The following is a 24,216-nucleotide window of genomic DNA, read 5'->3' on the forward strand; positions in this document are numbered from 1 at the left end:
TCCGCCTTTGCGTGATGACGCAAATTTTGCCTCGTTGGAAGGTGGTTTCAGGAGGAAAAGCGCTGTGACATGTAGGCGGTAGCAGCGGAGGAGAAAAGAAAAAAAAAAAGCCGACTCGAGAGACCAAAAGACGTCCGGACACGTTGACCTGAATGGTACTCTCGTCTCCTGTCATCAAACGGTAAGAAAATTCACGCCGACTCGACAAATATTTCATGTTTTTGAGTGTCGTTTTGATGACACGAGGAGGGACCACGCCCTCAACCAGCAAAGACTATTGACAGCATTATTGGGGCTTAACGTTAGTTGGCTGACTCGTCTGTGTTGGCCTAAGACATTTCCTGCTGTCTTGTTATTGGAAAAAAAAAAAGGCAATTGCATTTTACGAGCCTATTCAAACTCACGAAACACTCTCCTGCCGTAAAGTAGGTCATTTCGACCGTGTCTTAAATGGCTGAAAGACGTTCGTTATTTTGTGGATCCGGTGAAGACACCCTTGCATCCGGACCGCGTGCGTATTGCTTCCACCGTGGCAAACAATGGCGCACAGAAACAGTCGTTTTCTGCTAAGAAGCAAAAGGTTGTGCATCTTTATTTGTTTTGACATTTGATATTGTGTTCAGATTCGTGACAAAGGCTTGGAGGGGGGAGAGGGGGAGGGGAGGGGAGAGGAGGGGCGGGGCTCCTTCTAGGATGAGGTCATTATGGGACCGTAGTGGTGATGCAATATGTAGCTTGATAGATAGATACACGTGTTACCAACCTATTGACGGGGGAAATATTATTATTATTTTTATTTATTTTTTTTATTATTTTTTTTAAATCTAAATGTTTTGGCGGCTGATGTACAAGCAAAACAGACATCCACATGGAGAGAAAGGAAAACTACCTGACAGCAGATTTAATCCTGCCATGCCACGTTCTCATAATACTAAAGTCACTATGTTATTATTGCAATTTTAAACGCCGTGGCATTTGCTCAGTATTTTGATATTAAGTGATTTATTACATTTTTTTTTTTTTTTTAATTCCCCAACTGCAAATGATATCACCCAAGGAAAACTTTGTCAGCATGACTTATCAATTCAATTAAGACAATCGCATCATCTACCTGCAGGGCTACAACTAACGATTATATTCATTATCTGTGACTGTGGCATTATCTGTTTTATTATTATTATTTTTTAAAGCATTTCAATGACATACTCCTGTGTCCAAAATGACATTTTTAAATTGCTTGTTTTCTCCAAAATTCTAAGTGATATGAAACAATTAAACACGCCTACGAAAAGTTTTATTTTATCTAGAAAAATATATTTTTGAAGACAAAATGGATACTTTTTAAAAAATTTTTTTTACAATTGATTAATTAATATCTGTAAGTACATTTCCACATAACTGAACTGCCATGCAATATATGAGACCAATAAATGGCCTTTAAACTCTGACAAAATTGCATTACTTAACATTCCAGACACTGACAGTTATATAAACATGATATAAATAGTACATAACTGTGGGTGCGGTTCTTAAATAATATTTAACCTGCTGTGGTGTTTTGCTCCAGATGTCAGTCACTGAGGAACTTCCAGACATGGATGGGACAGACCTGTTGGGGCTGCTGTTCCACGATGGATCTACCGAGCCCTTTTTTCCTGATGGGAACGGACTCATCGAATCCTGGCTGTCTGAACAAGAGGTAAGACTTCACTCGCAGAGGAGGAAAATAAACATTGAACAAAGCTGCTCATATTGCTAAAACATCATCTGATCATATGAGTACTCCTCGTACTCAAAATGCTTCTGCTGCAGTGTGTATTTAAAAAAAACAAAAAACTTTTCTCATTTACCTGAATGTCTTTATACGGCTTTGTGATTAACTAACTGTAATAATGTAAAGTCCATGATGTGGAAACAGTCACATATACATCTTTGACTCTACATACCAGACGAACTACACAATCACGGAGCGTTTAAAGCGCACCAGTAATATATCAGCAACACCTGTAATTCATTATCTGAGTTGAACTCGCCTTTGGTATTCCAGGCTGATGTCGTTTGCGTTGTTACAGAAAAGGGTCACGTGCTTGGGATGACGAGACCCAACCAAGCAGCAAGGGTATCTGCATCATTGTTTTAAAAAGTCTCCATTTCCATCTGTCCGGACTAAAATGCAGCCCTGGCTTTTTCAAACTAAAACAGGGTCTGCGATGTTTTTCAAAAGTCTCAGTTTTAGAGGTTAAAAAATACCAGAGTAATGTGGACGCTAACAAAAGTTATTTGTTTTCAAACAAAAACATGTGAGTGTGGATGTAGCCTTGGTGTGTGCGTGTGTGTGTGTGTGTGTTTTTAGAATTTAACGCTGTCTTTTGTCTCCCAGATGCTGACAGGTGTGGATACTGAAGACTTTCTGTCCAGCTTGTTGGATGGAGAGGACAACATGGAGGCCATCTGTCCCTCTCATTCTCCACTGGGCAGCGACAGCGGCATTTCTGACGACAGCAGCACTGGGCCTGGAAATAACAACCTTCCGAGTCCCGGTAGCAGTGACAGTGACGTTGTGCCCAGTCCCGGCTATTCTCAGCCCAGTCCGGTGCACTCTGACCCTCCGATGACCTCCGGAGAGCTGCAGACAGAGAGCCTTACGGCCTTAACAGTCCAGGCAGATCACAGCTACTCTCTGCTGCAGAGCGGTGGGAGGGACATGGACATGGACATGGACATGCTGCAGAGTGTCAGGGCAGACAAGCCAGATACAGATGTCTTCATTGATCTGGGTATGTGTTGTCAAAGAACTCTTGAACATCTTTAATGTTGACATTAACTTGTTTTTTTAATTTAACAAGTCAAACAACGTAGAAGATTTGAGCAGAGTTTTTTGGGGGGGGCGTAGCAAGACATGGGGGAACTTTAACATGCCAAGAGGGTCAGAAAATCAGATTAAGTCTGTTTTAAATGAATGATTTCCTTGTGGCAGATGACCTGGTGAGTGACGACATGGAGGAGGACATCACCAGCGAGCTGCCCTGCACTTTGGCCATCGAGGACTCGACACAGGATTCAACACAGGCCGACAAAACAGACCAGGTCAGTTCCTCTCACTGTCGTAGCCAGAACAAAGAAATGCAGTTGATATGCCAGTATCATCTGACGCATAATATAGACGAGATGGCTACCAAAAAAAAAAAAAAAAAAATCAGAAAACTTTTTAAGTCTGTGTTTTTTGTCCCTGCAGTTCCAGTTTAAAGACATCGTGCTCACTGAGGAGGAGAAGCGGCTTTTGGCAAAAGAGGGAGCGACTATTCCCACACACATGCCTCTCACAAAGGTAACTCTCAATTTACATCTGTATTTAGTTGAGCTGCTGTTGTCTCAATCATGAACACTGAGCCGCGTTGTAAGCTGCGCTGCATTGGAGGGAATGCAACTGTAAAATATCGTAATTGCAATAAGGAACATAATCAAAACCCATTCTGCTGAATGTTTGAAGGTTGTTGTTATATTCATTTTCAATAGTTTCTTGTACAATAATCCTGAGCGGTGTTATCTTTTCTTTTCTTTGGACTGTTTGGACACATGAATATCTTATATTTCAGATTTATGGTTATTTAGTATATTTGTCCTGTTTTGCTGGATTAATCTTAATTAAAAAAAAAAAAAAAATTCCTGTTTGGTCTTCCTATCTGTGCCACTCAGTGCTATTTTACACATGTGGTCATCTATCTTGTCAACATTGTGGTGAACGCTGCCTCTACTCTGTGTAACAGGCAGAGGAGAGGACTTTAAAGAGGGTCAGAAGGAAGATTCGCAACAAGCAGTCTGCTCAGGAGAGCCGCAAGAAGAAGAAGGTTTATGTTGATGGACTGGAAAACAGGTGAGACGAGGAGGCTACAATTTAGACTGATGAGACGCAGATTATCTTCATTAAATTCTTAGACAGAAACCGAAATTTCAACATGTGGTGCGGATCTTTCTTTACACTACATTGTTTGTAGTCACTCATTCCAGGGATTACTTGCGTATTTCTAATCATGGCAGGCATATCTTAACTTAACTTAATATCATGCTAATGATCCTGAAGAGCCAACTAAATTTATTTCGAAAAAGACAAATATGATTAGCATTCAGATTAAATACTGATAGGATAGCGTTTTAAGATTTTTTTTTTTTTTTTTGTAACATGATTATTAATACGAGAGATTGCAGCTTCTATTTCGCACTTAAGAAGAGATGCTGCAAGGAGAATTTATAGAGAAACTCTTTTAATTTAAATTTGCCTGCCTAGATGCCTAGTATGCCTCTGATTTATCTGGTTTATATGATTTAAATGGTTGGTCAAATACTTGTACATCTAAATAAATCGACTAATCACTGAATCGATGTCTACCACAGGGTTGCCATCTGCACTGCACACAACCTGGAACTACAGAAGAAAGTCCAAATGCTTCATAAACAGAACATGTAAGAAGTCTGAGAGTTTACTTCCGAGTTCATATTACGTAACGCATCAAGTCAAAGTTTCTGAATCTACAGTAAATTCATTCCTCTCGGTTCTTACAGATCCTTGATAGAGCAACTGAGGAAACTACAGTCTATGGTCAAGATGTCGACCTTGAAGGCCAGCACAACCAGCACTTGTGTTATGGTAAATTAGCCTATTCCCCCCCCTCTTCTGATTGTTGTTCTTGTCGAAAGTACGAAGCTCTTTGTCATTCTGCCGTGCTTTCCTCTGACTCTGTCCTTGGCTTTGTCCTCCAGGTGTTCCTGCTCTCTTTCTGTCTCATCATCTTCCCGTCGGTCAATCCGTTCGGTGGAAAGACCGAACAGAAAGAACTCTACACACCCTCCTCCAGTAAGTTATCTCAAAATACAAAACTTCCTAGTGAAGAGCTTCCCTGTAGAGCTCATCACCGTTGCGCTTGTTTTATTCATTTTATAAATAGCGCGACGAAGATTTGAATGAGTTTTAAATCCCCTCCAACGCTGTGCTTTTGTCTGCGCACCTCTGGAAAACCGTTTTCCGTTCATGTTTGCAGTCATCTCCCGGACCTTGCGCTCCATCCCACCCGACAGCACGGATGTCATATCCTACCTCGAGTCTGAAGACGAGGAGCCCTACCTGGGGTCCCCCGTAGAGGTGGAGAACGCGAAAGCCATCTTTGCAGGCGGTCAGAAGAATCACACCCCCGACTACCAGCGGTTGGAGCAACCCGACTCTGAAACGGGCGTTAACAGCAACTCTTCGGCAGACTTCCCCGGTCCTGCCCAGGCAGCAGAGATGAAGCCGGGGCCGGCTGGTGGCGTCGGGGCATCGCAGGAAGGATCCGTTGATGCTGTAGTGGCATCTGCTGTGACATATGAGGTCACAGGATCCAAGGATAACTGGATAGACCGGAACCCCCCGTCTGTTATATTACAGCAGCACCGCTCTGATGAGATGTAGTAGGGACATGTTGATCAATATGACCAGCAGAGGGAGCCATAATCCTAAAAAAAAAAAAAAAAAAAAAAAAAAAATAGGAGGAAGGGAAAAATCATATTATTTATCCAGATATATGATCAGTCTGTTTGTTCCTGCTTTTCACCTCTAACAGCCTTTGGGTTTATTACAGTTACTTTATTTGCACTTTGTTCTGATTTCCTTGTTCCAGAGGGCGAAAAGAACTGGAGGGAGATGTATTTATCTCAGCAGTGTAAACTACCTGAAGAATAGGACATTGCAGTAATGAGACACACGCCTGCGCTGCTGGAGGCCGCATGCTACTGAGGACTCTCAACTTCTGTACAGATGACTAAAATTTGTAATTTTTGGTGGCACCGCCACAGGAACTTTTCTAATGAATTGGCAGTAGGTTACTCCAACAGAAACATGTCTTCGATGGCATTATTATCCATCAGCAAATTTCAAGAAAGCTTTATTTGACTGTAGATCGCCTGACCACCTCCAGCAGATCACGCTGTTAACATACGCTGCTCATGAATGACCCCCCAAAACCACGATATACATAGCCATAGTAAGTTATGAAAATAAGTACCGCAAAGTCGTCGGCAACATCCTTTGCTCAGTAGAAGATAGTCTGCTTGAATCTCATAAAGCTTGATCAAAGTGGTTGTTCGACCACTGTAATGCTTAAGCCATTGCAGGACATTTGGCCATTTAGAAGACTTGTAAAGTTTGTTAGTATTTCCCTTGTAACAAGGGTATCCATGCATCTTTTAATGTCGGAATGCTTTGTTTTTATGTTGTACAGTGAAGCAAGACAAAATATTGAGGAAGACACTGAAAACTTGACCTTGTAAGCTGACCCCGGTCTACCCCTGTGACCTCCCAATTTTTCAACTTCATGAGACCGTTCTTACCTTTATAAACATGTCTGAAATACATTTGCACCTGCGTGTGCACAGTAAGGGGTTTCGTATTATCTGCTCAGTGAACTGTTTTGCAGTAAAATATACTCAAAAATGTAATGACCTGTTTTGTCAGTGAGGCATTTTTTATTTGTATTTTTGTGTGTGTGTGTGTGTGTATTTCTTCCGTTACCTCCGTCAGTAATTAATGGAATCTAAATGGTGTTGGAACTACTTTTGGTTAGAATTGACAGATGATGAGATTTTAAATGTTAAACAAATGCACTGACATTTGACGTAGTCCCAAGAATGGAGTGTAAATACATGAAATCGCTGTTGGTCTTTCTGTACATTTGAACTCCTTATGTATAAGACATGTCTGGATATCTATAATAATAAACTTTTTATATATCAGAGTAATATCCCTTGTCAGTGTCATTGGTAAAGGGATAGATGCGCAATCAATATGTACCACCACGAAGTAACGCCGCGCACCTACATGGGGGGGGGGGGGGGGGTTTGTTAAACACGCCCTTCTCAGTTTTCATAATCTTTCCCAGAAAGCCTTCCATCGTTTACTGCTCTTTTGACAAACAGATAAGCTTACCGGTGCAAGTACACAAGTGGAACCGACTGCCAACCCTCTTCCCGTTACAGTTTTGAGTCGGGCGCCCCGCTCAAGGTCACATGGCAAGAGCTGTTTCTGATTTATTTTCACATCGTCGGGATGTTTACAGGCAGTCCAGGATTTTCCCACCCCCTTGCCAAATATAAGTAAGTTACCTCAGCTGTAAGTGTGAGGTTAAAATCCTGAGTCATGGGGCTTTTATTCAACGCGTTGAGACGAGAAAGTTCACGCTCCGAATGACCGGCAGATGGTGCCGTTAGTCCAAGAGTTCCGACACGGAGAGCTCTCCTCAACGCAGTTTGGTGTTCAAGCAAGCGTCTTAAAATGATGAAGATTACGGTTTAAAGGTAATCCGGTCCTCACGTAAAGCACCTTTCGTTGGCGTCAAAGGTCAAAGGTTCGCAGTTGGACTCCTCGCTTAACAAGAAACCTGCAAAGAAAGCGGCGTTAATATATTGCACCTGTAATTAAAGGTCCGCTTTAAAGCGCTCGAACCCCAGTTGTGCCCAAATAATGTCCTCTTAAAGTTACGAATATTCTTCATCAATTTTGGAGTTGTCGTTCCTAATTTTTCACAGTTAGGCTGTGTCATATAAGTGATTGCCCATACTAAAGTAGGCATCACTTTCAAGTTGAGACAAGACCAGTCACCCAGTGTGTAAACATGAACAGCTTTCGGCATCTGTCTGAAAAGAGAATGACGTTGAATGTAAATAAATACGTGCCTGTCCCACTGATAAGGTGGATCGGCCTGAAAAAAAAAAAAAAAAAGAAAAGACTACTGGCTACGGCACGTGGCGCTTTTCAGGAGGGACACGCGCATCTGTCGGTCATCTGCCGCAGGGTAATGAATGGAATAGGGGCAATAACGAGTGCGTAGCGCACGCATATACGCACACACGTCGTCCGCCGCCTCCCCTCAGCGCCGTGGAAGAACCGGGGGCAGGTGTGGAGGACGTGGGTATTGTTGTGACGTAAAGGCGCTCCTTTTTTTTTTTTTTTTTTTTTTTCTCTCCGTGGAGAAACGACACGCGTCAAGACAGACTCGGCAATTAAGCTCCCCTTTTCAACGGGCGAACAAAAAAAAAAAAAAAAAAAAAAAACTGGCGTGTGCCGGCCACAAGCTGCTCGGTCACTCCTCCGAGAGACGTTGCCATCAAAGCACCCTTATCCGGGTCAGGGCGAGCTTGCGGATTTCTCTCGCGGGACAGTTCCGTAACTCGCGGGCAGACTGTAAACACGGGGCAGCACGTTGAGTAACAGGTCGGTAGGACGCACGCGCAGGTGCACAATCAACAAGCTGTTTATTAGGGCCAAAGGAAGGCTCGAGACGGGAAGTGTTCGTGGGGCTATATATACACACTATCTTTTCCGTTGCTTTCCCACGCTGGGAAAGTCCAGTCCTTTTAAATAATGCTCCAGAGTCTTATCAGGCAATAGATTTATTTTGCCACCGTTTTTTGTTGTTGTTTGTTTTGTTTTTTTTAATTGCTGTGCACCCCCAACAAAGATTCCCCAATTTTCCTTTGGCTAATCCGTATTCTCCTATGCCTCAACTGTCATGGAAAAAAAACAAAAAAACATCATCTGCTGCATGTCATTTATAGCCTTAAAAAAAAAAAACACCTGCATATAACGTGCTAGGTGAAATCCACCTACAACCACCAAAAAAAAAAAAAAAAAATTAAATAAATAATGCGAACAATCACAATATTAGGTAAACAATAGTTTTTTTTTAAATGTTTGTATCGTGGCAATAAATGCTTCAAGAGACCACATGCTTTATTGTATCAGTAACAGGCCTTGTTGTTTGCAGTGACTGCGAAAGTTCACCAAACGCAGGACTTTTCGTTTTTTTTTTTTTCCTTTTGTTTTTTTTTTCCTTTCCTTTTGTTTGTTTTTTTCTTTTGTTTTTTTTTTGGCACGCCGGTGATGGTTGGCTGTTGACGAGACAAGGAGCAATAAGAGGGTGATCGAGGCGAGGAGTGTGAGGGGGGGAGAGGGGGGGGGATTTCTTGAAAAGTTGCAATCCTGCCCCACGTGGGCCTGTCAAGCAACTCACCGGGGACTTTTGCTTTCCCCACCACCGGCCTCTCTGAGCCAATGGTCGGAGGAAGGAGCGGAAAAGACCGCCCCTTGCCGAGAAACTACGCCAGTGCTCTATAAAAGCACCCGCAGCCCGTTCCGAGCTCAGAATAACACAGGAGACTTCAACGGGGAGACGTACGGCGTTTAACTGTTCACTGCCAAACCACCGATCGCATTTGGATTACAACTAACTATGACTCTGGAAGAGATCCGCGGACAAGAGAACACAATGGATAACGCTGATAGGTAAATATCTTACTCATCGCTACCACATTGTTTAAGCCGTTGGGTTAATGCATGCTCGTTTTGTAGTTTTTTTTAAATGTGCTCAGTGTCCTGATTATGTGTATTTTTTTTCTTTGTCAAGGTTGCGAAGTGCAGGCGCAGCCCTGGACGAGCTGCTGGTCGCTGCTAAGAAACAGGACTACCTGACGGTCGGAGTTTACGAGTCCGCCAAAGTCATGAATGTGTAAGTATTACCATCTGTGACACGTTTAGCTGCATTTGCTTTGTTTTGAAAATTACGATCGCAGCCATTTCAAGACGATTCACTGACCCGCCTTTCTCCGCCTTCCCGACAGCGACCCGGACAGCGTGGCGTTCTGCGTCCTCGCCACCGACGAGGAGTACGAGTGTGACATTGCTCTTCAGATCCACTTCACCCTCATCCAGGCTTTCTGCTTCGACAACGACATCAACGTGGTGCGCGTCAACGATATCGAGCGCCTGGCCGACCTCGTGGGTGCAGACGAGACCGGCGAAGCCAAGGACGCACACTGCATTCTTGTCACGGTACGTTCCCAGCAGCACCCACTCAGCCGGGAGCTGGCAGCCAGTGAATCATGCATGCATCATTCCTCTTGTCTGAGTTCTCCTCAACACACTGCTGCCAAGTTTCTGCACGTCTGCATAATCTCTTAAGTGGCGTTTGTCTTCTGACTCTAAACATCTCCCTCCTCACATTTCAGAGCCCCAGTGCAAACCCATGGAAAGATCCCGCTCTGGACAAGCTGAGTCTGTTCTGCGAGGAAAGCCACAGCGCGTACGACTGGGTGCCCACCATCACACTCCCAGAGCGATGAAGTGACTTTCCCTTAAAGGTGCTTCACGTGATGATGATGATGATGATGACGACGATGATGATGATGAAATGAAAGTCAAGGAGCTGAGCCTCGGCTGGGGTTGCCTTTCTGCATCACTTGGGTTGGATTAAGAGGGCTGTGGGTTGGATTAAGAGGCTGTGGGTGCAACCACCCCGCTGCACGAGCGAGTGCAACCTTCCGGTGCATATTCTGGGTCAGCACGGTGGTTCTGGATTACCCTGCGGGGAGGGTTCAAGTTCAAAGGCCGGGTGCAGACTGGGTCAGGTGCAGACGGGAAAGCCTGATGGACACTGAGAAGGAGATGTACTGTACTCCACAGTGCATTAAAAGATGTTAAGTGGAGGCACTGATTGCCTTAGATAACAGGCGCTGGTGAACTGTACTGAGGTCACAGGGGAAAGAAACTGTGCAAGAAATGGACTTATGAAAGTGTGGAAGCTGGACTGAATCTCACCAGAGGGGAACGAGACAGACCCTGGTCTGGAAGAGCGGGTCTGAAAGTGTCTATATGGACTTTTCTTTTCGAGTGCAGCTATCAGGAAGTTCTTGGAATAAGCAGAAACCCTGCTTACTATTCCTGATTTGAGCTGTATAGCTGTGACACTTTTTCATGGACTATTATTTTTACTTTCAAATATGCAGACAAAACAATGCAATATTGATAATGAATTGTACTGATTTGAAATGTCTTGTGAATAAATATTTGGAATCAAACTCATCTTCTCTCCTCAGATTATGTCATTTATCTTTTTTTTTTTTTTTTTTTTTTTTGCATTCATCTTCACAGTTATAAACAGCCAAAAGTGAGTGGGAGAATATGGGAAGTTACAGCAGATTTAAACGGATATAGAAGTATCAGGAAGTGTTGCATGTTCGACTTCTACTGCAGAAGAAGAAAAGAGTAACGCGTGGTTGGCAGGGAAGTAAAGATCAAACGACAGGTTGACTTGGAGAAGGAAGAAAAGAGAAAGTAGAGGAGATACAACATATTGATGCTTGAGAGATGTGCTTTTTCCAGGCACTGACCTTTTACCGTCCGGAGACCAGCTGCCTCATGTGACTGCAAAATTGCTGGAGCTAGAATCAAGGTCGAGGCTGAAGGTTGGGGAGAGGGGTGGGGTGGGGGGGTGGTGGTGGTGGTGGTGGTGCAGGAGACAACTTTCTTTCATTTTTTTTTTTTTTTTTTTTTTTTTTTTGCACTTGCAGCTGGGTCTAAACTCACGTCAGTGAACAGTGTGTGTATAGTCGTAGTTCTGTGCACCCGAGTGGAAATGGGAGACTGCACTGTGTTGATACCCTAATTGCGCTCCACTGTACAACACAAGAGGTTACATTTTACACATCGGAGAGGCAGTGGTGAGAAAGATAACACGATTTAAAGTACAGTTTAAAAATTCCTGCAGCAGCATACACAATTCTCGCAAACTTATCAGAAAACAAAGTGCACAGCCACATGCACGTGCACACCATAGAAAATGTACTGGAACTGGAGCTGAGCTATTGCAGAATGAGGGTCAGTATATCATCAGTGTCGGGTGAGGGGAAGTGTGTTGAATGTTGCGGTGGGCCCATGAGCTGAAGCTGATGGTAAAAGGGTGACCCACATCAAAGAGGAAGCAGACTTCAGAGGAACTCATCTCGGTTTTTCTTGGCAGCGACTCATGTCTCCAGCCAAACCTTTGGTCATACCTTGCATGTGAACTTATATGAGCACACAGGTGCACGCCAGCATGCAGCGAAACACACACACACACACACACACACACACACACACACACACACAACCAAAGGAGGCAGTTACTCTCTCAGTTTTTTAAGAGCAGAGGAAGCTTCAGTCAGGCAGAACTATACAAATTATACACATACAATAAAGAGACTTTCCATGGGCATTAATATCTAAGCAAGTAGGCATATGTGAGACTCAAATAAATGCTGACAAAACCACATATTATTACATGTGCTGCAAAACTGTAGATTGGGATTAAACCGTCTTGTAGAACACTGATATGAATACCAGAGTGGTTCATGATTACTACACAGATGCACTCTGGACTTTGCAATGTCTGAGAATGAAACCTATGTCTGAGTAAGATCAGAAATATGATATCTTGTGAAAATTACCTGTAAAAGTCCCAGGACACCTGTGCACAATTAATTGGTTTATAATGTAAACAATAAAGGATTGAAAAGAATACATATTTTCATTTTGCATGTTTCCAAAAGCAACCAGAATATGCAGGGTTTTTGTCTAGACTCTTTAGGCAGAACTTCTTTGCTTTCTGCAATGAAAAAACATGACTAGCAACAGCAATTGTAAATGCGTCTTATCGTACCTGTTTTTGAGAACAAAAACAATATTAAATGCCCCAGATAAGACCCATTTTGTCAAGAATATAAATGTTGACTGTGTATCATTGCACCGAGTAAACATAGCGCTTGGTAAGCGTATAGTAGTTACATTTAGGTATTAGGTGTATTGTTGACTAAATCCTTGACCTCGTGTAGATAAAACTTTCTCGATGGTTTTTGCGATAAATCAGATTTTTCTTTGTGCTGCTAAAACCTACTCATCTTTATCACTCAGGTCCACATTATCTACCATCTCGACCCTAATTTCTGTAATGGCAACACATGCAAGCTCTACGCAAGACTGGAGAACAACAACGCGCCTGTTTTTATTCTGTTCCGAGAGGTGTATGTGAGCCATCAGAGAACAAAAACACCCAGGCTGCTGGAAGGGGCTCCTTGCTTCTGCTGTTGCTGCAGTTTGTATGAAGTTACAAACATCTTCAGCCTGTATTGGCTGTGCTGCCAAAGCCTGGAGCAACAGTCCAGACTGTTGAGGCAGCTGACTGTCTGCACGGAGTCTGAGCCAGAGATCTAGAGCTATGATAGACTGAGAGCAAAGGAGCGAGACCAGACAGACGTGTGCTCTGACTTAGAAACATTAGCGTTTTCAACTGTGGCACAGAAGACTCGGGAAGGATTTGTAGTGTTAATAGTAGACTTGTGTCTTTGTTTTTCTAACTAAAGAGCTGATAGAAGGGTTTCCTTTGTTTTAAATGGGCCACAACACTAGGGATCAGATTTATGATGGCTGGAAAATACAAACACTGTTTACTTAGTTGGTTAAAGGCTATTTAAAAGATAATTTACCATCTTAAATGAACAATGTGACATTTTGATGTGAAACACACTCACTCTCCTTGCTAAATGAATGAAATCGTGACCATGCTCACATTAATCCCCTCTACCTTAGGTTATGATTGGGAACAAGGGGAAACAGTCCACCCTCCTATTCCTCTAAAGTTTACAAATTAACATTTTATATGTCTGTTCAGCCATATAACTTCCTGGCCTGATATTACCTGACCTAAATTCACCGTGTGAATATATTCTTCTGGCTATGCTACATTTAGGATTCTTTCCGATCATTGTCTCCTACTAGATGTAGACCTCGGGGTGATTTTAAAACTTGAATCAATTGGCATTGACCACCGTATACTGAATGTTGTGTTATGCACTAAAACTCTATCACCCCCTGAAACTTTTTAAGCGTCATCACATTTAGCCAACTCTGCCAGTTGCTGATTTGTTCGCCCCTGAGAGTGGCTGAGCAAACCTTAATGTGAAAAGAGCTTCCAGATTATAGTCACAGTGAAGAAAACTAAAGCTGTGAGCAAAAGTTGGGTGGAGAAGGCTAGTGACTTCCTGAAGTCTGTGATAGTTGCCTCACAATGATGACAAAACACCAGATGCTCGGACAGATGTGAGGTAATAAGGACCTTGACTACTGATCACTAAAATTTAAGTCATATATCGTTGAGTCAAAGTAAACATTTGTGCCACATTTGAAGACATTGAGGTATTCCTGAGATGTCGTTTTATCGAGAAAGGGATGGACAGACGCGAGAACACAGTGACCTTTGACCTTTGACCACCAAACTGTAATCAGTTCCTTTTTTAAGTTCAAGCGAATGTTTGAGCCAAATGTCAAGAAATCCCCTCATGGTGTTTTTGAGATTTTACATTCACAAGATTGGGAGGGTGTGAGGTCACTGACTGTAACTTTTGACCTTCGATCCCCAAAATCTGATCAGTCCCTTTTCAGAACCAAGTGAGCGTTTGTGCCATATTCGAAGAAATTCCATCAAATATATTGCTTTCACGCAGACAAATGGATGGATCAACAATCCCAAAACATAACGCCTCATGAAAACATAATGTCCCTGATAAGATCACATGGATCCTCAGATTTAGGACTCAGGCTCACGCTGCCTTGCTCATTAGGCACAACAAGCTGCACCTGTGATGTTCTTCCTCACCTGGTGGCACTCAGCCTAACTGGCTGTTTTGATTTGTTTTGGGTCCAGTTTCTTTGTTTTCTGTCATTCTGATAGACTTAGTGGGCAGCTGTGGGAGATTTTGTCCTACAGTCTCCCTGCTGTACTGAAAAGTGCCCTTTTGCTAATATTTCCCGCACGTGCAGTGTTTTTTTTTTTGTTAGTTTCCCAACAAGCGACGCCTGTTTACCAGTTATTTTATTTATTTATTTATTTTTTTAATATTTGGAAACATAACAACCCCGTCATGGTATTTGAGCATTTAATGCCTGCTGATGTTTTACAGTATGTATTGCCATTTTGGGATATCCAAAAATTCCCAGACTTGTGGTTTTAACTGTAAATTCTAGATGTTTCACTGGGACTTTGGTCGAGTGATACCCTGCCCTTCCCAGAGCCATTACTTTCATGGGCAACTGTGTCTCCTTCTTCCCATTCCCTCTCCATTTCACTTACGGTAACCACAGCAAGATGAGATTACATGATGAGCTGGCAGGCAGCATCCCCACTCACCCCGCCCAGTTCTCTCTCGTTCTCGCGTGGCCAGAAATGGTACCATGAGATCATGGCCCAGCTGGCTGTGGAGAGAGATAGATAGATGGACTGCTGGTGTTGGGTGTCTCTAACCTAAGTACAGGTTATGTGTCACTCAGAGATGGATAGATGAGCTGCACCCTTGCTGCTGCCTCTGCTGCTGCTGTTGTGTCTTACAGTGAGCTCACTCCTCAGGGACTGTGTGGTGAGTCAGCACAATGTGCATCTATAACAAGTTCTTAGATTCACAGTGCAGGGGATTTCTTACTGCTGCTGTGACAACAATATATACACACAATGAGGCACCTGTTTGTCAAGAGTCACCATCAGTCTGTCAGCATTACTTCACCTCGGTGGTTTTGAGTTTTGTGGTTTCAGCATGTTGAAGAAGCTATACAATTTTAGGTGTACACATGTGCACACACCTGGGCTCCTGGGATGACCACACAACACCAGGATGGATGAGATCAGATGATCTAGACCTCTAAGTTCAGAAGTAATGATCCTGGTTATCTTTCTGCAGAACCTATAATCAACCTGAGCAAAACAGCTGTGTAAGCCAAGGGGAGGGTGAACAGGTTAGAAACAGACAAACACACACACACACACACACACACACACACACACACACACACACACACACACACACACACACACACACACACACACACACACACACACACACACACACACACACACACACACACACACATACCTGACTGACAGTTTAGAGACCTGGTGTGTCCCTTTTTTTTTGGGGGGGGGGGTAGAGTGACACACAAAATAGCAGGTCATTGCAGATGAGGTCATGACACAAACTTACCTGCTGGTCATGTCAAGTGCTGCTCTGAGATCTCTGGTGAAAACCAATGAGACAATAGTCTTAAATTTATCAGCAGGGCAGAGAATGTTTTGAGAAGATAATCCCTCCACTGTTTGAGGAGGATATAGTCATTTGGACATTTTGTTTTCAAATTGGTACGTCTGCAAAAATTGCCTTGGGATTGCATCAGGGTGTTTGTTTGGGAGCAACTGAATGGATTGACTGGAAGAAATATGTGATTTTGGCACATTATGTCTATAATATTAGCCTAAACAAGACATGTGCCCTCTGCCTTTTTGCCATAAAACTTTGGACACAGGATTTCTATTGTAACATTATATGAGCCACGATAGCTGTGACCTCACATAACCCTCAACAGTAAAACTCCAAGTGCTGAATTTCAGATTTGATCATGCCTCGTGTTATTTCACACCAACAACGTCACAACGAACGTGCAAAAGAGCCATATACGAAAGACCCTTTGAGCTGAGTAAACAAGTAATTCCTCTGAATGAATCAAGAATGTGACCCACGAGTTCACAGCAAATGATATGATGCCAACAGCATTGACCAAATGAGACCAGTGCCTTTTTACATGAACTGCAATAAGATAAGTGTAAACGACAAAGGCTATTTCAGGACAAGTGAAAGAAAGTGAAAGCGTCTGAGAGTCTTATAGTCTCATCTGATTTGTTCAAGCACAGCAAAGGCCAGAAGAGGTAAGAGGAAGAAGGAAAATGAGAGCAGAAAACAAACCAAATATATTGCCTAATGCCTTGAAATAAGACCTTCAAGTTTGTAACCATCTATTAAAGAAAGTGGTATTTAATTAATGTAAAAAGGCATCTAATTTCTCACTCACACTTTTTCCATGATCACTTGCCTGCCTCTGAATTCCATTCATATTTTCTGTTTTTTCCTCTGGCCGTCAGTCTGGCTGAGGTGGGGCAATGCTAAGTGATTTGCTAAATATGGGGAGCAGACTGTAACCTCGTTGGGGCTGACACATTACTGACATAGCTGAGCTTATCCTTCCAGAAGCACATGTACTCTAAGCCATGCCAGGAATCCCCTCTCACAGCCCGCAATTCTCAAGTAGAGCAACAGGCAGGAAGGCAGGAAGGCATGACCATAGAAGCACAGGCTGGAGGAAGAGGGGGAAAAAAAAAAACACAAATACTGCTGTCTGCACATATACAGGCAGACATGCAGGCATACAAATAAAATGTAGTTGCAAGCTATTTGCTCATGTTATGATAGAATTTCTGTCATGGCATGCCGACAGGGAGGGCAGACAGACTGGCTTGATTCAAGGCAAGATAGACAGTGTGTAAAAGGAATGAGACAGATGCATAGTGTGGATGGTGCAAATTCCAAATTCCACTCCACTGATGTTTAAGACTATTTCAGGCCAAACACAGTCATGTCTGAAATGGTAACCCCCATGGGGAATGTTTAATTCCAGAGCAATTTGGGAGTGTACACATTTGCCAGCTACACAGAAGAAAGGAGAGAATCAGGAAGACATTATCCACTATGTATTTATTGTTTAGTCTCATCACAGTTATGTGCAGGCACCAACCAAACTAGCTGTAAAAAAAAGGAAAGAAAAAAAATTGGAAATGCAAGTAATATGCTCTTTAATGATGTTCATACTGCTTTTGTGCAGGCATGCAGTGGAAAGCTGCATTTTTTTTTGACACTTTATTTTCCCAAGAGGCCCAGTGAGAAAGAGACAGAGCACAGAGTAAACAGTGTGACAGCCAGACTGCCTCTCTGCTTTCAGACATGATAACAGGAAAGCTTGAGAAGCCAGCCAGCAGTGCTGCCTGCCTTGGCACTGAGCTAAAGAGACAGAAAAAGAGTTCAAGAATGAGGAGGGGAAAGACAAAGGAGACAAAGGAAACAAAGGGGAGAGAGCAGACTACTGAGAAGTAAAGGAAATGGCAGAAGAGGACTCCTGATGAGGGCCTTGTTTGCTTAAGCTGTGTCACTCGATTACAGTTCAGGGCTATTAGGGGAACAATGATGCATCATGACAGTGTCCTGGTCATGCACAAACAAGTTGACTTCATTTGAAAGAGTGTGTGTGCCTCAGTGTAAACCTGTAGTGCAAGATTACACTCTCAAACTGCTCACGCACACATAACAAGAATGTGATTCATTCCTTCACCTGAGTGAAAGAGTTAAATATTAAATTGACCACAACATGTTTTCAGTTTTCCTACATGCATGTGGAACTTCCATGTTTTCTCAGCAGTTGCTCCTTGAACTGCTGAGGTATTGCATAAAAACATCAGATCTGGAATGACTGACCATGTTCTTGGCAGCATATCTTATCTAATGTTGCATATATTCCAACAACAGCCTCTGAACACTCACTGACAGATCAAAACAAACAGCAGCTGGCTGCGTGTTCCTACACTTTGCCTTAACGGCCAGCAGCAAAGAGGAACAATGAGACTTTTGAACAGCTGATAAACATAAATCAAGGGTGTGTTTTTTTTTCCCACAACAACATTGGAGTGTCCTTAATGGATGAGAGAGAACATCTATGAGTTTGCATGCTGTAGGTTGATGTGCTGCATTTCGAATTAGAAATTCCTCCCACAGGATGATTCGAAAGAGCAATTAGAATTTTTGCACAGGGCACCAGAGGAAGAGGAGAAAAAAAAATTGTTTTTCAAGGACTTTTCAAGGGAGTGATGCAATTGCCCATCTTCCTTACAGTAGGTTTTTCATAGCAACATATCATACTTAACCTAGTAACACAGTGAGGGAGCATGGCAACAGTGCTGCGATTTCTCCCACCTCCTTTCTCCCACTCCTGTCTCTGTTCCTCTACATGTCTTTATGCAATTATGAAAGGGATACCTTTTACATCTAAACAAACCTCATGTTTGTGTGGGTGCACTGTCATTGATGAAAAACAAAAATAAGCTTTTTGTTTTGCCAGTGTCACTTAATCTGTAGGGATGGAGGCAGAGGGAGAACAGGAGAGGGGGGGAGGGGCTGTGCTCCAAAACCCAGCACCAGCCAATTGGAAGGCAGGATTAGCTGGAGGCAGGAGTAAACAGAAGTTATTGCTGTTGGTAACAGAAATCTGATTGGCTGTTGGGAGTTGTTGCTCAATCGGATAGGTGTCTCAGTGTGTGGGTATTTTGATCACTTATGTGAATGTGTTTATCTGCTGTTATGTTCTTTAATAACCTTGTTATTCTTCCCCCTTCTGTTTTCACTTACAGCAGAAGACTTATTGGTCCATGCCATAGTAAAATATCTGAGCTGTTATGTACCAGTCAGAGGGTTAAATCTCCTGAACTTTGGTTACCTTTACTCTCTGATCTGCAAAGAAAAGGAAATATTGCACAACCTAGGCAGCAGAAGAAAACAAATGCATCAGCATAAAAGGCTGGACATCCTGTAAAATTACAAGGCAAAGGTAAAATATGATGCCAAGTTTGTAAGGACAGGTTGGTGATACTCCGCACCTGCTTTTTCCACAATGACGCAGGACTGTTGTTGACTCTATGGGCACCTTTTGGTTACCCACACATAAATATGAAATTGAACACTTGTGTCTTCTCTCTTTGAGTAAGTTTTAGGTAGTATTTGATGATGCAAAACACAACCCCGCCACACACAAACACACACACTACAAATATTCAAAGCCCTCAAAGGAAACAGAATAACCTAGAGTTCAGCCATGGTCTGCCAGAGTCACACTCTGTTTACCACAGAGTTGGGCAGAATACACAATGCGGCACATGTCAGGTTTGTTTACATGCATTTCCTTCCTGAAAGAGGTGGTGCCACACATTGCGTTCCAGTGTTGCTTTGGAAACAGAGCTACTGCAGCAGCCAATAGGAGTGCAGGAATTATGACATGTGCATTTGTTTGTGTGAATTAATCAAACAGTGGTATCTATCTGGAAGCATGTTGATGGGGAGATTTTTTTAATCAGCTCACTCAAGGAAGAAAAAAACAGTGGGCAATAATACCCGGATCAAACAAACATGCCGCTAAGCCAATTTAAAATCAACAGTCTAATCTCCCAGTGAAGGGTTGTGAGGAGTGTTAGCGTGTGCATCTGTCTATACAGTTGTGTGCGTGCTTGGTTTTGTTTGTGGTAAATGCTGTACACACTCCTTATGATTACTGCTATTAGTCTGTTGTGACATTTTCATAATCTTCATTTCTTGACCTCAGGGTCATACAGATGTTTATGCATGAGCAACTGTCACACTAAAGTGGCATCTTTTGTAGTGCATCTTCTTTAGTGCACAAGTACAACAAGTGTACCCGTGATCATGTGTGTGACACACAGCTGTTGTTGTTATGACAGAGGTTGATTGCTGGTTCTGGCACCTGTTCTACGTTTTTTACTGTCAAGAGCTCTCTGTCTTCTTGTCAACTCTCACTTATCACTGTGGACACTGTCAACCCAGTTATAAAATACGGTAAACTCAAACCCTAGAACACAAACAATATTAAAAAAAACATGTTGACTTGTGTGAAAAATCCAAACAAAGACAACACAAATATCCAACAATTTGCATTCATGTCTTTTCATATTTAGCCACAATTCTGATGTGTATTTATATGTAAAATGCACTTCTTTAAAAAAAAAAAGTTTTTTATTTATCATAATAATAAAGAGGCTGAGAAGAGTAAGTGATGTATTATTTTAAGACTGGTGATCTGCAAACATTTTCATATGTGTGCACATGTGTAAGGATAACAAGTCTAAGTGTGGGTCCTGTGTGCTTTTTTGTTGGGTATATGTGTGTGTTTGTGTGTGCATGAGTGAGAACTGATATGTTATAGGAGCCAGACAGGATGCAGCTGCAGCAAGTCAACAATTGCTTCATAAAAGTGTGTGATTGTGTATGTCTGTGTGTGTGTGCATGTGTATCTGTATGTAAGTGTGTTTTCATTAAAACAGAGCTCTTTGTCATTTTCTGTCTATCCTTTTTTCCTTCTGTCTTAAATCCATGACCAGCTATTCAACTGAATGTGCCCTCAGGACAGGAGAGAGGTAATCTAATCAGTAATCCACTGAACCCATGTGTTTTTTTTTTTTTCATCTTTTTTTCACCAACAATCCACAAAGCATGTGAGTGCAATCACATTTACTTAATCACTGGAAAACAGGGATGTATTAAATGAATGACAGTTTAACCAAAGCAGCAGTATGCTGTAAGCAGACAAAAGTAATCCTTGATTGAGCTCATCACTGGGAGATGAAATGAGCTGGAGAACAGCCCTCTGGAGCTTCACTGTTTGTTTTAAGGCCACTTCAGAAATGGAAAGGGTGTCTGACAGGAGGCATTGAACGTTGTTCCAGTTGCTTCACTGCATTTGTTATAGGTATATACAGTGGATGAAAACATTGTCACATAAAGCAGGTGGCCTAAAATATAGAAAACATATTTTTCCTTAGGTAAACCTTTCCTTCCTTGAGTCCAGTATGCATCTGAAATGTCTCCTTTGTCCTGGTCTAACAGCAGAGCACCAGCCAGCCAGTTTATGAAACAAAGAAAGAGGCCAGCCAACCACAACACTGTCAGCAGACTCCTCAACTCTACCCAGCAACTATACTCTGACACTGAACCAGTGTGTGTCTGCTGCAAACAAACACAGACATGCATGTGTGCTCAGAGACATGGACTCAGACCTCAGTCAAAAGTTCTCACTCAGTTTGTGAGTCCAAAAGGACCTGTATGTTTCTGTATGTATCATTTTGCATGAATGTATATGGCTGCTTGTGTAGATCCTGTCTATCAAAGCTTGCTCCTACCCTTTGCATGCATGGCTGCATGTATATGGAAGGAGGTGGAATTAGGAAGTTTAGCATCTTTTTTTTTTTTTTTTTTTTTCAAATACAGTAGTTTGTACAGTACATTGTGCAGTGTGGGTGTGCATGCAGAAATATATGTGGGCTCAGCGTAGGCAAGCTTCATCCACAGCCCCACAGCAAGGCAACTCACTGACGTCTGATTCTGAAACTGACAAAGACAGACTTTGTTGCTTTTGTGGGCGAACTGAAAGAAACCAGCCTTTGAGCGTCCCTCTTTGATTGCGTGCGTATGTGCACATTTGTGTTTAGGTGGGTGTTTATATAAGAGTTATGGAACTTTATTCAACAGAACATGAACGGGTGTCTTCAGTCCTATTGATAAACTCATAACGATATAATCTGTTGCTTAATTGAAAATGATGACACTCCGATTCTGTCTTTCACGCTATTTCAAGCACACTTTGAACAATACCCCTACACAACTGCAGTGCAGTTTGCAACTTCAGCCCTGCCATCCTCGTCCTATTCCTGTCAAACTATGTGTGCCATATGTGTCTATATCTCGTGTGTGCTTGTGTGTGGATTCTGCAGCACAGAGCGTTCGTGCCATACTACGTCCTTTCCAGCTCTCTCGCTCTCTCTCTCTCTCCTTCAGCAAAGCCAGACATGATTCGTTTCTCATTCAAATACAGTCCTCTTTGTTGGCGTAGATTCAGAAGCAGTGAATGTCTCCTCAAACAGACACATGCAAACACACATAAATGCACGCACGCACGAGTCCCCGAGGGCTTGTTGCCTTTGATCTGGATCTTACTCATCCGCAGACAGTGCAGCAGGTGTGAGGCAGCCGTCAGGTGTGTGTGCACAAGAACAAGCGCGCGTGTATGTGTCATCAGCCATATGGCCCTTTCGTTGCTAACTACACATCTAACCCGCGTCACGCACCCACTCGAGCCAATCAGTCTTCATACAAACACAACATTCGCTTTCTCCCTGTCTCCAAAGCAGCTGCGGTGTAGAGAAACTACACCAGCAAGGGCAAATCACAGCAATTGCTGGGGCTCATACTCCACCAATCAAACAGCTGGGGCTGAGAGCAATCAGCAGCTGAGCCAATCAGGGATAAAGAGTGAGGGACACCCAATGGCAGCAGGAGCCAGACGCTGAAGCAGTTGGAGATAGAGATAAACCAATCAGAACCGGAAGATTAAATCCATTGATGTGTTGTTTTTGAAAGCTCTGCTGAGAACTTTTCCTTAATAGTCAAACATCTTAATGCCTTTACTTTGTAATCCTATCTTTATAGCTATTAACACAGGGAAATCCAGACTTACACAAGATTGGTGCGTTACAGATCAAACCCCTCTTCTTTTTCCAGGGATATTAAAAAATGGAAAACATACAAATCAATTGCAGATGTTGCAAGATGATGAAATTACAGAAATAGACTGCACAAACTGTGCATCCGTTTTTTGTGTGTTTTTTTTCAGTTTTGGACTGTTTTTGTGTGAAAAGAGTTACTAGACTTCATTACTGTGTTTTTACTTTATTGTTGCTTTATTTGTGTGCATTTTCTCTTTATCTTTCTATAAGTATGTCAGTGTGTTTGTCCCAGGTCACCATAAACCCCCTGACTTCATGGACAATAAAGCAGAGAGGCGTGTCATTGACACACGTGCTGCCAACTGTTGCTGAGACACAAAGAGAACATAAAAACCACTTTACTGACTGTGAAGACCCCCCTCTGCATGACCCTGGCACACTCCGAAATCATGAGCCACACACACCCCTATCCTGGCTCCATTGTCCCAAAATGAATGAGTGGAGGGCCCTGTGTGTGTGTGTGTGTGTGTGTGTGTGTGTGTGTGTGTGTGTGTGTGTGTGTGTGTGTGTGTGTGTGTGTGTGTGTGTGTGTGTGTGTGTGTGTGTGTGAGGACAGCTGGCCCACTGGCCCCATCAGTAGCAGCTGCCCCAGCCTCAGGCCCTCAGGGTGGAACAGTGCAGATTAGAGGCTGCTGGGGTGGGTTGAAGTGTGTGTGTGTGTGTGTGTGTGTGTGTGTGTGTGTGTGTGTGTGTGTGTGTGTGTGTGTGTGTGTGTGTGTGTGTGTGTGTGTGTGTGTGTGTGTGTGTGTGTTTCTGGCAAGGGGATGTGTGGCCCCGTCTGTGACTTTACACAGAATGAATGGGCCACTCCATTTCCTTTGTCCCACCTCCAGTATCATTTTAATTTTCATAGCATCTCCCTCCCAAAATAAAAGTAGATTTTTCTTCAATGAACAAAAGGGATACTATCTCAGTAGAGGGAAAGAAGGTGCACAGAGAGAGAGAGAGAGAGAGAGAGAGAGAGAGAGAGAGAGAGAGAGAGAGAGAGAGAGAGGGGTAAATAGAGAGATGATCAGGAGGAGATAGACAGACATGAAAGTAGCCAGTCTAAGGGCTAGACAGTGGGACAGAGACAGCAACATAGGGTTTTGGGTCCCCACTTGGTGCTGGGTGGGGGCCAGCTATGGTGGCTTAGTGACAGCTGTTCTTCTGCCTATGGGATATC

General features: G+C 42.8%; 2 protein-coding genes across 2 annotated transcripts; both read left to right on the forward strand.

The window, feature by feature from the left end:
- The first annotated feature begins 27 nt into the window (after positions 1-27).
- creb3l3l (cAMP responsive element binding protein 3-like 3 like) lies at positions 28-6,768 on the forward strand. Its single transcript, XM_069699579.1, has 10 exons — positions 28-181; positions 1,568-1,699; positions 2,381-2,777; positions 2,978-3,087; positions 3,236-3,328; positions 3,768-3,874; positions 4,393-4,461; positions 4,561-4,645; positions 4,759-4,852; positions 5,037-6,768. The coding sequence occupies exons 2-10, from the start codon at positions 1,568-1,570 to the stop codon at positions 5,441-5,443; spliced, it is 1,494 nt and encodes a 497-aa protein (XP_069555680.1). The 5' UTR covers positions 28-181; the 3' UTR covers positions 5,444-6,768.
- Positions 6,769-9,185: 2,417 nt separating this feature from the next.
- On the forward strand, positions 9,186-10,275 carry gadd45ga (growth arrest and DNA-damage-inducible, gamma a). The gene is made up of 4 exons (XM_069699357.1): positions 9,186-9,310; positions 9,432-9,533; positions 9,646-9,856; positions 10,033-10,275. The coding sequence occupies exons 1-4, from the start codon at positions 9,258-9,260 to the stop codon at positions 10,144-10,146; spliced, it is 480 nt and encodes a 159-aa protein (XP_069555458.1). The 5' UTR covers positions 9,186-9,257; the 3' UTR covers positions 10,147-10,275.
- The last annotated feature ends 13,941 nt before the right edge of the window (positions 10,276-24,216 follow it).

The sequence above is a fragment of the Brachyistius frenatus genome, unplaced genomic scaffold, assembly GCF_029030835.1.
Source record: "Brachyistius frenatus isolate BFR_SWC_R1_liver_20210118 unplaced genomic scaffold, ASM2903083v1 Contig_30, whole genome shotgun sequence".
Lineage (NCBI taxonomy): Eukaryota > Metazoa > Chordata > Actinopteri > Embiotocidae > Brachyistius > Brachyistius frenatus.